The 14,441-nt window shown below is 43.5% G+C and overlaps 1 protein-coding gene across 3 annotated transcripts in view; it reads left to right on the forward strand.

Annotated features, from left to right (window-relative positions):
* The window catches only part of Rubcn (rubicon autophagy regulator), a 57,915-nt gene that overhangs the window by 13,276 nt on the left and 30,198 nt on the right, over positions 1 to 14,441 (forward strand). For all 3 annotated transcript variants that reach the window (XM_052159055.1, XM_052159054.1, XM_052159053.1), the window contains exon 2: positions 8,142 to 8,295. In XM_052159055.1, coding sequence (XP_052015015.1) covers positions 8,257 to 8,295 — 39 coding nt within the window. In that variant the 5' untranslated portion in view covers positions 8,142 to 8,256. The remainder of the gene's footprint in view (positions 1 to 8,141; positions 8,296 to 14,441) is intronic.

Consider the following 14,441-nt stretch of genomic DNA (forward strand, 5'->3'; position numbering starts at 1 on the left):
CCAACTGTCTGCCGGAACTGTCATCTAACGCAGGAGTCCATCCATTATTGCCGCCAGCCCAGGCTTCATTGAGTGGTGCAGTCTACTTGAGAGCTAGAAGTTCAGTTCTACCAGTGCTCGGTTTTCCTGGTGACGTGGCCCACACAGTCAGAATTAAATAGCCAGGTATACTTTAGTGACTCTGAACACTCCGTGGACCAGACCTTCCCCTCCTGAGTGTCCTCCGTCATCTGCGGCCTGTTCACCCACCCAGTCAGCTATGCCAGAACCTCACCATCACTTCTCTTTCCCGTGCCCCCATCCAAGCAAGCACTCGTTTCTGCAAATTCATCCCTAATTGGTCCTTGAATTCTTTTTATCCATTTCTAGATATAATGGTTTATATTCCTTTTTAAAATCCAGGACACAGTATTGCTTCTAGGCACAGCCAAACTTTGGTGCTGAAAAATCAGGTGTTGTCCATCTCTCAGATGGTCCCAGTTTGTTGGTTTCCTTCTCAGTGAGACTTTCTACAAGGAAACCTTAGCAACTCCATGTCTGGAGATCTCAACAGCAGGAACAGAAAGGATGCAGCCCAGCAGGCAGTCCCCGGCCTGACTGACGAATGTTCCTACAGCCAGGATGTCCAGCACATGGCTCAATTGCTTGGGCTGGGTTGGACTTAAATGATGGTGGGATAAGCCCTTTCTAGAACTTCATTGGCCAAATAAGTGATAAAGGTGGAAAGCGGTTCTGTTTCAGAAGGCCCTGGGTCCCAGGCAGGGCAGGGTAGGGCACACTCACTTGCTGACAATCTCACAGTGGAGATTTTCCTAGCGACTACTCAACTACGTTTCCTCTCTGAATGTCATCTCTCAGTCCACTCTACATTACTGTCATTTACTCAACTTTTCAGAAACAAAGTCACTGCATGTTTGTTCAGAGATCTTTGGTGATTTGTATATAACAATGGAATTTTTTCAGTCATAGTGAAGGATGAAGTCTTGCTGTTTGTAGGAAAATGGCTGCTATGAAGGTAATCATATAAAGTCAGTCTCAGGTTACCTACCCATTGCCGCTTACTTGTCTCTCATTCCTAAGTTTATAGCTACACGAGGTCATAGATGTACAGCGACCTGAGAACAGAACACAGGGACGCTGGGAAGGCTGCGCGGGGCCGCCTGGAGTGTGAGCCAGTGCTCAGAGTGCTTGCTTGGAAGCAGTCTTCTGTACTGACAAAGGGTGTCGAGTTTACTAGATAGGATCAGCAATTAAAGGGATGAAGGAAAGTAGTGTTCAGCTCGTGTTTTCTACCCCAAAGCTTCATCCCAGGCTCAGGGCCTTCAGTCACCTGGACTCTCTTCAGCCTTCTCTGCACTCTCACAGGCTCCCTGTGTGCCTGAAGAGCTTAGTCATCCTTCAGCAGGCCTTCCAGACCTGCTCCTGCCCACCTCTCCCTCACAGCCTACCCTCTCACCTTCCATCTTCATCTCTCATCACTTCTTTTCCTTTCACCATGATGCCAGGGATTGACGGTGGTAAAGAGGTGATCCCCGATTCCTGAGCAGTCTGCACTGGGTAGCTGGATTATGTATCAAATCCTTGCCGCTCCAGCCCCCTCCCCTACGCCCCTGCCTGCACATACATCCTGGAAGCTTTTAGGGAAAGTGTGTTAGAGGATACAGGGCGTGTGTGTGTGTGTGTGTGTGTGTGTGTGTGTGTGTGTGTGAGAGAGAGAGAGAGAGAGAGAGAGAGAGAGAGAGAGAGAGAGAGAGAGCTGATGGCAGGCACTGTGCCTCAAGCGCTTGTTTCTGTTTATGACAATTTTTCAGTTCTATGGGACGGAACTTTTTCTCTTTTTCTTCCTCCTTTGCTATACCCTTCTCTTGTATTTATTTATTTTGTTTTTTCAAGACCGGTTTGTGTGTGTGTGTGTGTGTGTGTGTGTGTGTAGCCCTGGCTGTCCTAGAATTAGCCCTGTAGACCAGGCTGGCCTCATAAACTTAGAGATCAGCCTGCCTCTGCCTCCCAAGTTCTCAGCCAGAAGAAGTTGGGCTAGAGCTGAACCTGAATCCCTGCGAGAGGTGATGAGATTCTAAGGAGGGGGATCTGGTAAATAAAACACCAGCAGTCGGTGAGGTCAGCACCGGTGAGGGGCTACATGAAGTAGTAGACTCTGTTGTATTTAGATTGAGGGATTCTAGTAGGAAAGTATTAGATTGAGACCAAGCAATAGTGTATAAATCCATACTAAGAAGCTCAGAGTTGAGAGACTGTACAATAGAGTCATATATGGTTTTCCATAAGCATAGTATTTAAGAAGCATAAATGCTTAATCATGAGATCTAAAAATTAAATACTATGTAATTGAAAACAAATTATATATCCAGATAGGAAGAAATGTTAAACTCAAATTAAGTATGGGAGTCTCTTGCTACCTCATTGTTCTCAATAATTATTTCTCTTTTATTTTGTGTTTTTATATACATAGAGGAGTAACCAATTCTTTCTAGAAAGTGCTTTCTGACCTTGAAAGTCCCAGGGGATTGCCTAGTCAGACTCTTTCGGCATGAGAAACCTTTTGGCATTTGAGTATTTAAAAATCCTTTATGGTACTTTCCGGTTCTTGTTTGCTAACTTGTTTGAGTGTTTACTTGCATGTATATATGTGCACCCTCCAGGGCCAGTAGAGGGAATTAGATCCTCTAGATTGGAGTGACAGACAGTTGTGAGCCAGCATCTGCATGGTGGGAACTGAGTCTGAGAGCTTTGCTGCTCGTAACTGTGGAGTCATGGCCCAGACCCTGTGGGTCTTTTATTTTATTTTATTTTATTTTATTTTATTTTATTTTATTTTATTTTATTTTATTTTTTGGATTTGGTGGTTTTTTTTTTTTTTTTTTCAAGACAGGGTTTCTCTGTATAGCTCTGGCTGTCCTGGAACTCACTCTGTAGACCAGGCTGGCCTCGAACTCAGAAATCCGCCTGCCTCTGCCTCCCAGAGTGCTGGGATTACAGGTGAGCGCCACCACCGCCCAGCTCCTGTGGGTCTTTATAACTGCTGATCTCCAGAAAACCTAGACAGCTCTTGTCCTTGTCAGGCTCCTCGTGCCGCCAAGGTAACCTGTCAACATGCTTTGTTTGTAGCATTTTACATTGAGATCAGCCCCATCTTGTCCCCCCTCCCCCCAGTCTCTAACGCTGTCAGAGCTTTGGGAAGTATTTCTGGTCAAAATCTAATTCTTTTCTAACGTTCTGTTGTGTTGATATCATGTTCCACCCTCCACTTCACAGATCAAATCAATACTTGACTTGGTACAGCCTAACCTCTAACTGTGATCTCAGTAATGATGCCCATCCTAGATAAATGACACACTGTGGAAGGGGTATGCTAGAGCAGCTTCCTTTTGCTTCTAAAAAGAACATTTGAGGGCCTGGGGAGAGAATCCAGAAGTGAAGAGATCGCTCTGCAGTATGAGGCCCTGAATGCTACCCCTAGTACTCATGGTAAAAGCAAAATAGTAGGCAACAGGCAAAACTAGTTGAGGAGCGTATATCCGTAATCCCAGCTTCCAGACACTATGACAAGCAGTTCCCTGGGGCTTGCTGTCAGCCAGCCTAACCTAAGCAGCAGGCTCAGGTCCCAGTGAGTGACAAGCCAAGATGACAGCTCCTAAAGAATGACAGCCGAGGTTCACCTCTAGTCCCCATACACACAAACACACGCAAGTGCATTTCTGAGGATGACACACTGTGAGGATGTCCTCTGGCCTCCATGTGTACTGGTACAAATACACAGACACACAGACACATACACACACACCACACACATACACACACACACACAGAGAGAGAGAGAGAGAGAGAGAGAGAGAGAGAGAGAACAGAGACACACGAACGAACATTGGGGATTGCTAATCTGCCAATATTTACACTGAATCTCATTTTATAGCTGTGTAGTGTCACCAGGAGTGGTGCTGCATACATTTAATCCCAGAACTTTGGAAGCAGAGGCAGATGGGTCTCTGTGAGCTTAGGGCCAATCTGGTCTACAAAGCATGTTCCAAAATAGCCAGGACTGTTACACAGAGAAACCCTGTCTCAAACAAACAAACAAACACCCAAAACAATTATGTAGTGTCTTCATGTATTTATCATCTATCATATGTTATATTTTTTCAGTGGTTATATTTTCATTTTATTTATATGGCATACTGCTTTTAAAAAACATTTGTAACTTTTTGTTTTAATGTCTTTAAATTTGTTTATTTCAATGTGTGTGAGAATGTCTCCTGTATGTGTATCTGTGCTCCACTCGTGTGCCTGGTGCATGTGGAAGCCAGGAGCGTGTTAGGGCCCCTCTGACTGGCATCCTATGGCCACTTGTAAACTGCTGTGTGGGTTCCCTGAAAGGACAGCCATGTCTCCAGCTCCACTGTGTCAGCCTTGAGTGTCATTTCTTACTATCATTTGTCAGGCTTAAGTCTGAGTTAGTAGTTAGGAAACCATTTTTGCCCCAGATAGTTAAGTCACTTAGCTAGCTTCTATTTCTCTTTAAAGGTGGATTGTGGTTAGAATCCTCCCACAAGAAGATAGAGGATTCCATCTGGGGACTGACTTTACTGTAAGCAGGTGAAAGGACTCGGGCAGAGATGGGTGATGCATCTTGTTTGTGTCTGTGACAGCTTTATCAGTTATGCGACTGGAGCTTCTCTCAGCTTGACACATTTCAAAGGCTTTGACTTGTTCACGTAAAGGTTACGTGTGAAGATGATGTCCATCCAAACAATTACAGTCAAACAGGTTAACAAAACCTTATCTTGCCTGTTGAATTGCTTTTCAAATAGCCCTGGGGTTAGGGAGATAGCTCAGTCAGAAAACTGCTTACCTTATAAGTGGCAGAACCTGAGCACCCAAGCAAACATGCTAGAGCTGACAGTGCACACGTGAAATCCTGGTGCAGAGAGTGGAGCTTGGTAGCCAATGGGAGAGGATAAGGATATTTGGGGTTACTAGGCAACCAGCCCAGCATAATTGATCCATCTCAAAAGAAAGAGACAGCATTTCTAAGGTTGACACTTTGAGATTGTCCTCTGGCCTCCATGTGTACATGTATAAATACTCCTACACACGCACATGCATGTACACACTTGTGGGAAAAAGTACTTGTTCTCCATGGTGAGCTTACATCTAAGGTTCAGGCATGAATGGATTAACTGAATACCACTTTGTGAACTTCAAGTTAATTCAGTGTCTCAATTTTGAAAATATTTATATCATTAAGAATACTCAAAGATGAGCCGGTCAGTGGTGGTACATACCTGTAATCCCAGCACTTGGGAGGCAGAGGCAGGCGGATTTCTGAGTTCGAGGCCAGCCTGGTCTACAGAGTGAGTTCCAGGGCAGTCAGGGCTATACAGAGAAACCCTGTCTCGAAAAAAACCAAATCCAAAAACCAAAAAAAAAAAAAAAAAGAATACTAAAAGACATAGTAAACTATGTAAATACAACTTTTAAAGGCTTACGTTTCTTCCGATGAGCATCTACCAAGTTTAGAGTGTGTAGAGATACCATAGAGGAGCCATGTGTCTTTGTAGCTTTAGCGTCTCAGGGCACTTTCTTGTGGGAAAGGAAGGTTCTTTAGCTTTGTCCAGAGGAAGTTGTTCAGAGTGCTCAGAGGTTCTAGGACTTAAGAGTTCTAGTCAAGAATGGCGTCTGCTTCGTGGTGTTCTTCAAGAGGTTAATGTGGGATCAGCCCCGAATGAGTCAGGACACAGGTATGCAGCCACTTGCTGAGCCACACTAGCTGTTAGGCCTGCAAGGCTTGATTGTAGTTTGTTGGAATGTGAAGACCAAGTCCCTCAGAAGAGACGAGAGGTTAATTAGCCCTGTTGAAGCACAGGATATATATATAGTCAGTGAGCAACAGTTGGTAGTCAGTTGGCCTCTGGAATGGCAGTTTCTCATGATATAAAAATAAATGGCATTTTGAGTGATTACCTTAGTTCTGTGGGCATTTTAGGAGTGGTATAGAAAGGCAAGAAAAGTTTGGTGAGTCTTTATTTCTGTTTTTAAGACAGGGTCACTCTCTTGCTGATACTGGCCTGAAACTCTCTTTGTAATACAGGCTGGCCTTATAGTTTGTGGCAGTCTTTCTGTTGAAGCCTCCTGAGTGCTGTGATTATGGGAGTGAACCACCATACCCAGGTGGTGATTCAAATGTTTAACGGGGAAAAAAAGCCTGATTGCCTCCCAGTTCAAACAAATTCTTATTCACAAGGCCTTCTGAGCAAAGCCCTGGCCCTCAGGTATGGACGAGTCTCCTACACCTGTCACTTACTTATCTTGGGATTTTACTGTCTGCCTTTACTTCCAGAACTTTTTTAAAAGAGCCCAGAGAAGACACAAATGTCAGTTTCGTATTGATAAAAGGAATTACAATTCAGAGCTGCTGGTGTGTATGTAATGTAAAGTACTCATGATTACATTACCTGAAGACCTTTTCTGTTTCCTGTGACCACCATGAAAAGAGGAAAGAGCAACAGTCTACTAATGAAAAAGATGATGTAATGTGTGCAGTAATAGTCGGGGCCAAGAGGCCAAGTGTGACACATCATCTCTTCATGCTTTCCTCGTCCGGTGGGCCGGCATGGCCAGCTCCTGCCTTCTACTGCGTTTGAGGTTTCACTGGTTAAGAGCTGGTGAGAAAATGCTAGGGATTAAGAGGAACCAGTCTGACCAAGGGCAGCAATTTTCTGACGTTTCCAATGAAGTCTCGTAGGAGGTGACAACTGCCTGGTTTGAGGACATGTCTCAAAGTGCCTCCAGTGCAAACTTAAAACCTTTTTGTTTTAATATCTACTTAAAAATCACAGGAAAAAATGGGTGACCTGGGGGTACAACTCAGTAGTGTTTGTCTGGCACAATAAAACCCTGGGTTTGATCTCTAGCACTGTGTAAAGCCGGAGCTGGTAGCAGGCACCTGTCATCTCAGCACTTGGGATGTAGCGACAAGAGGATCACAGATTTAAAGTTGTCCTCAGTGAGGTCAAGGGCAGCCGAGAATACACGAGACTGTCTTAAAAAAAATTACAAGTCTGTGCTCTTGTCTGGTATGTGTGTGTGTGTGTGTGTGCTTGTGTGTGTGAGTTTCTGTGTGTGCTTGTATGTGTCCTTTGTGTGTGTGTATGTGCTTGTGTGTGTGTGCTTGTGCATGTGTGTGTGTGAAGTGCCCTCTGCCCTTTACTGTGTTCTACTTACTGCTTGGGACTATAGTGAATAAGAAGCAGGGCTGGCTTGGGCTTGGTTTCTTTTTTGGGGGGGGGGGGGGCGGATTTTGAGACAAGATTTCTCTGTGTAGCCCTGGCTGACCTGGAACTCACTCTGTAGACCAGGCTGGCCTTGAACTCAGAAATCCACCTGCCTCTGCCTCCCAAGTGCTGGGACTAAAGGCGTGCGCCACCGGCTTGGGCTTGGTTTCTAACATCAAAGGCTTCTGACTTTGAGCTGGAGAAATGATCAGGGGTAAAGAGCCCTTTCTTCCCTGGTTCAGTTCCTGGCTCCTGCATGACAGCTCACAGCCACCTGTTATCCCAGTCTCCGAGGATCCAGTGCCCACCTCTGCCTCCACCAATCACTGTGTTTGCTATGGTTACAGGCAGATAGGTAGGAAAAACATCCGTACACCTGAGAATTAAAAAAAAAATTGTGATTGTAGGTAGGTGTTCTCATCTTTTGCCTATGTATTATCATTCAGAAATGGATCTTTTGTTGCTTCTTTGAGACAGGGTTTCTCTGTGTAGCCCTTGCTGTCCTGACACTCACTGTGTAGACCAGGTTGGCCTCAAACTCAGAGATCCACCTGCCTTAGCTTCCCTAGTGCTGGGATTAAAGGTGTGCCGTATCACTGCCTTGCTCAGAAATGAATATTAATGGGACACTCTCCTAAAACCACAAATACCCATAATATGCCATGTAAGTATAAGGGTTTTGAGTCTTTATAACGGTGATACTATCAGTGTGGAGCCTAATGTTGAAGTGAAAAATTAATAGAGGAGATTATTTTTATTTATTTTTGTTTTTATTTTTATTTATTATTTTATTTATTTTTGACCTTGTGATCAGGACCAGCAAGTGTCACTGACTGTTTGGTGTGGTTTCAGGAGAGAGCACTGGCAGCTGCTGAGCAACCTGAAGACGACTGTGGAGGGCTTGGTGTCAGCCAACTGCCCCAATGTCTGGTCCAAATATGGCGGCCTGGAGCGGCTTTGCAGGGACATGCAGAATATCTTGTATCATGGGCTCATCCATGACCAGGTATGTAGGACTCATCCCCTCACCTTTCTGTGTCCAGAACATCTCCTGTAGTGCCTGATATGCCACAGTGTCAGAGCAGTGAATAAACTACTGGGGTCATGCAGCACACCAGCAAGAGGCTAGTGTGTTTGTTTCCTGTTCATTCTAAAACAAAGATGGAACTATTGGCTAGTTACAGATTTATTATCTTTCGGCTCCTGAAGTCAGATTTCTCAAGGACGTTTCATTAGGCTCAAACCAAGCTGTCTGCCCTGCTGTACTGCTCTAGGAAATTCTAAACAGTTCTTTTGTAATTTCTCCTTCTCCTCCTCTTCCTCTTCTTCCTCCTCCTCCTCCTCCTCCTCTTTCTCCTCTTCTTCTGATGTTGTTTCTTTCTTTCTTTCTTTGTTTCAAGACAGGGTTTCTATGCATAACCTTGACTATCCTGGAACTTGCTCTGCAGACCAGACTGACCCTGAACTGCAGAAATCTGCCTGCCTCTGCCTCCTCCTGAGTGTAGGATTAAAGACCTAGGCCACCATCGCTCAACTGAAAATCTCTTCTTTCTTGTCTTTTCAGCTTCTAAGCTGTGTGTCACATATTCTTTGGCTCTTGGCCCCCACTTTTGAGAACTCAGTAGCATAATGTCTTGAAATTTATGTCTGCCTTTATATCACCTTTCCTTTTGTGAGCTCTTTCTTAAGGGCCCTTATGATAACATTGGTCCTACCTTGATGGTCCATCTCTAGAGTACTAAGTCAGTCCCATCTGAAAAGTCCCTTTTCCATAAAAATAATAGTCATGAGTCATCCCCTAGATCCTAGGGCCTAGACATGACATCTTAGAAGGCTTTATTTTTGTTTTTGTTTGTTTGTTTGTTGTTTTTGAGACAGGATCTCATTGTGTACCCTAGCAGCCCTGGAACTCACTATGTAAACCAAGCTGGTACTTGGGAGACAGAAGCAGGCTGGCCTGGAACTCACAGAGATCCACCTGCCTCTACCTACCAAGTGCTGGGATTAAAGGTGTATGTCACAGTGTCTGACATTTACCTATCTATCTATCTATCTATCTATCTATCTATCTATCTATCTATCTATGTTAGAGTGACTATTTTTAAATTTTTTATTTATTTATATTTATAGTAATGTGCCTGAATGTTTATCTGTATGTGCCTCAGAGAAGAGGGTGTCAAATCCCCTGGCACTAGAGTTAACAGATGGTTGTAATTGGGTGCTAGAATTAAAGTCACTTCTTCTGGAAGAGAACCAGTACCCTTAACAACAGACCCATCTCTCCAGCCCCTAGAAACCATTTTTATCAGCCATAGTCATAGTCTTATCTGTATAAATAAGGGTAATAGTATTTATGCTATAAAGAAAATCTATAGAACAATAAATAAGGTAGCATAGAAATTTGTCTTGCATAACTTATAGCATATAACCAGTGAGTGCTCAGCAGGTAAAGGGATGTGTCACCACATCGAACAACCTGAGTCCACTTTTTGGAACATAATTGACAGAAGAAGAGAACCAACTGCCAATTGTCTCTGACTTCCACATAGACACCACAACATGTATTCGTGCATAAGCATACGAAATTAATTAATAAAAATTTGAAGTAATTAATAAATTGTTTTCCTGTTGCATGTTCTGTGGTATATATAATTAAGAACATTGAAAATTTGAAAACAACTTAATCTAGTGAAATCTTAATATCTTCCTTACCACTGGTGACCTTGCAATGCTGTTTAAGAAAATGCCATCCCTTTAATCCCAGCACTTGGGAGGCAGGGGCAGTGTGATCTCTGTGAGTTCCTGGCTAGCCTGGTCTACAGAGTGAGTTCCAGGACAGCCAGAGCTACACAGAGAGACGTTACCTCAAAAAAACAAAGAAGAAAATGGCTTCCATATTATCTAATTCAAGAACCATTTCTCCCTTGATTAATAAATGCAATCCTGTTGATTTGTATGGCATTATCTTCTGATGCCACAAGAAGCATTGTCCTGAGTCTGTCGCCTTTCTTCAGTTTCTGTCCCCAAATTTCTTCTTGGATTAAACATTTTTTTAAATGACATTTATTTATTTGTGTACATGTACGTGAAGATCAGAGGGCAACTCACCAGACTCAGATCTGTCCTTCCGCCATGTGGGTCTTAGGGATGGAACTCAGGGCATTAGACGTGGCCAATACCCTCACCTGCTGAGCCATGTCTCTTGCCCATTACAGGGTTCTAAAGATGGAGTCATTGTGTGTACTCTTCTGTCCCCCTCTTTTTCCTCAAAGCAGTCTCTTGTCACCCATGTGCCTGTGACACTCAGCTCAGACCTCAGTGCTGAGCTCCAGATCTGAACCAGCTGTCTCCCTCACATTATCATGTGGCTGTCTGTCCCAACAAGGAGGGTGCAGCTAAGTATATTCTCTCTCAGAGACTGCATTCCATCTTGGTGTTCTTTATGCTAATTTGTAGCACTGAACTACCCAGTGGTCCATTCACAAGTTTGGGATTCATGCCAGAATGTTTTGTTAAAAACAAAGTGCAAGTTTCCCAGGCTGGTGACCAAAATAGCTACCAGATTAGTGGTGCTGTCATTCAGTGGTTAAAGTGCTTGTGCCTTGATAACAAAAGTTCTTTTCTTGGCCGTTACTAATTTTACATTATCACATAGTAACGTAACCAGATTACATGATAGTTTAACCATCTGTACCACAAAGGGAGAAATGTCGATGAAACTCTCAAATAAAACAAGCTCGCAGATGTAGACTAACTAGTGTTAGCATATGTTGTTAGAATTCTTAAAAATGATAGAATGAAAGCTATCCTTTAAAAGCACCTGTCCTTCAGAACGAAGCATGTTAAAGAATGTGTGCAAGCACTTACAACACTGGCATCAGTAAGTGTGAGCAGAGAAAACCTCCTTGTGTGCAGACACACGTGCAGCATGTCCAGGCACACAGTACACAGAGGCTCCAAGCAGAACACCCTGAAACAGAAGCCCCTTGTCAGTCTTATTGTGGCCCTGGGCCTTGTTAAGTGTAAGAGTTAAGTTCTGGGGTCAGACTTGTTTTTACCCCGTGTTTTTACCCTGTCTGTTTCCTTCCAGAAAGTTTAGTGCTTTCAAAGGTTTCAGGCTGCTGTGTCATCAGGAAGCTATTCTGGGTGCTGTGCCCTTGGAAAGAGGAAGGGACACAATGATTCCTGTTGGTCATTTCTCCTCTTTGTTTTCAAAAGGATGTGCTGTGGATGTGAGCTATGTTTTGTTCAATCACTCGGGCCCCTGGGAAGCTGTAATGGCATGACAGTAGTCTTAGCGGGATCTCATTGCTGTCAGCCACATCTGGGACACCTTTTACAGCACCTGCAAGCATCTCTGTTCTGCTGCTCAGCAGTGTGGAGACAGTCCCTGAGATGGCTCAGCTGAGTAGAGGCGAAAGGGCCCCTCCCCTAGCATAAGAAGGAACTGCTCAGCTGTGTAGATGGCCCAATTAAAATGAGTTCTTTTTTTATGTGTATATTGTCTACATGTATGTATGTGTACCATGTGTGTGCCTGGTGCCCATGGAAGCCAGAAAAGGGCATTGGATGCCCTGGAACTACGGTCACAGGCAGCTGTGGACCACATGTGAGTGCTGGGAACTGCCCTCTACACCTCTACACGAGCAGCCTGCACTTTTAACCTCAGAGCCTATCTCTCCAGCCTAAGGTAGCCTGATTTTGTGGAAGCCACCCCCCACAGGGTTTCTCTATATGTAACCCTGGTTGTCCTGGAACTCAGTCTATAGATGAGGCTGGCCTCTGCTTCCCAAGTACTAGGAAAATAAATCTCACCTATAAACTTAATACCAAATAATATTACTGTTTAGCATTCTTTTGTATGTTCTTTATTTTATATTTCTGTATATTTAAATTCTTTTTGTTTTTTTCTTTGGTTTTTGTTTTGTTTCGGTTTGGTTTTTCGAGACAGGGTTTCTCTGTGTTGCCCTGGCTGTCCTGGAATTCACTCTATAGACCAGGCTGGCCTTGAACTCAGAAATCCACCTGCCTCTGCCTCCCAAGTGCTGGGATTAAAGACATGTGCCACCACTGCCTAGCTTTAAATTCTTATATTTAAAAGGTAATTTTGTGCCTTTTAAAAATGTACCATATGTGTCATTTGATAGCTTATTTTAAAATGTTTAATTTTTGACTATATAATATACTTTATATGGTTACATGGCTAAAAAATTTAAGAGTATAACAAAAATACAGTGCAAAGTCTCTCATTATCTTCTGATCCTGTAAGTTACTACCTTTATTAGCTTCCTTCCAGAGAGTCTGTACTTATGAAAGTAATACAAATAACTTTTTTTTCTTTGTCCTCATTTTTTCCTTTTGTATTTTTGAGACAGTCTTGCTATGTAGCCCAGGCTAACCTTCTACTTGAGATCCTCCTGCTCTGTCTCCTATATGCATTTACAGGTATGGGGTACCATGCTCAGGTTTTTATATTAAATATGTATACACATATATATTTTAAAATATATATATATACACATATGAATTATAAAAACATTTAATGGGCTGACAAGATGTCTCAGTGAGTGCTTGCTGCCTAGTCTGACCACTTGAGGGACCGACTTGATAGAAGCAGGGAACCAACTCCCACTGTTGTGATGTAAAAAGAGAAAGAGGTGTGAGAATCTGTTCTACAGCGGTGTGGGGGAAGGGGGTGTTTCAGCAGGCCCATGCCAAGGCATCCCTTCCCCCTGAGGGACCAGACACACAACGGTATAGCATAGCATAGCATAGCATAGCATAGCATAGCATAGCATAGCATAGCATAGCATAGCATAGAGTACAGTTTATTCAGGGCATGGGAGGGGAGTTAAGGGGGAAGTAGAGTCAGAGAAAGGCAGAGAGAGGGAGAGAGTAGAGAAGCAGCAGCTGGCCATGACCACGTGCAGAGAAGAGGGAGGGGAGGAGAGCCCAAGAGGGGCAAGAGGGAAGCTGAGAGTGAGACAATAAGAGATGCAAGAGAGAGGGGGGGCTGAGCATCCCCTTTATAGTAGGCCAGGCCTACCTGGCTGTTGCCAAGTAACTGTGGGGAGGGTCATACCTGGTTGCCAGGTAATTGTTGGGTGGAGCTTAAACAGAATCCTAACACCCACCAGTTACCCTCGGGTCCTCTGCACACTGTGGCATAAATTTGAGACACATACATACACACACCCTATTTAAAGTTGTAATTTGGGGTCAATTACAAGGCATGTTAAGGGAAAAGGACAAAGTGTGAAATCATGATTATAATGTGCTAATAACATGAAATCTCCAGAGAAGACTGATTGGTCTTCTTTAAGTATCTGTAGTTCTTCATCTAGGGATGAGACCCTGTGAAATTTCCCCTCCACTTTGATATTTCAGCTGATGTTGTCACTGTGCGGGTCTTATCTAGGCCATCACATTGTTAAGGTTCATGGTGCAGCTTCCCCGTGACATCGCTGTCCCTGGCAGGCGTCTTAACCTTCTGACTCTTACAGTCATGTCTCCTGAGCCTTAGGTGTAAGATCATATAATCTTTTTAAAAAGATTTTTACATTTACTTATTTATTGTAATTTATTGTAACCAACTGCATTCACTCACAGTTGTTTCTCTCTCTCTCCATCATGTTGGTTCTGGGAATCAAACTGAGGTTGGCAGGCTTGATGGCAGGCGTGTTTACCCAACTGAGCCATCTTGTTGGCTGGCATACAATCTCTTGTAGATTCAGGTTGTTAGTGCTGTGCCGGCAAGCTTTGTCTTTATGTTCATTGGGGATTTGGGCCAACTGTACTTGTTTGTTTGTTTGTTTGTTTGTTTATTCTGTTCTGTTCTGTTCTGTCTTTGTCTAGCTTTATATCAAAGCTTTTTAGAGGCTTGGTAATTTGTCTTGGAGCCATCTGGTTCTGAGCTCTGTTGTATTGGGACATGTTTTGCCAATGAATTAAAAAGTATCATTCATTGCTCTGTTGAGGTTTTCTATGTCATCTTAGTTCAGTTTTGGTCCATTAAATGAGTCCCAGGGAGCCGCCTGTCTCTGCCTCCCTGGCACTGGATCTCAGTGAGTGCCACCTCACCTGGCTGGAATGTAACTATTGTTACATGTGTTCCAATGATTTGGCATGTAATTATTTATTGTGGTTCCTACT

This window comes from Apodemus sylvaticus, chromosome 15 (genome assembly GCF_947179515.1).
Source record: "Apodemus sylvaticus chromosome 15, mApoSyl1.1, whole genome shotgun sequence".
Classification (NCBI taxonomy): domain Eukaryota; kingdom Metazoa; phylum Chordata; class Mammalia; order Rodentia; family Muridae; genus Apodemus; species Apodemus sylvaticus.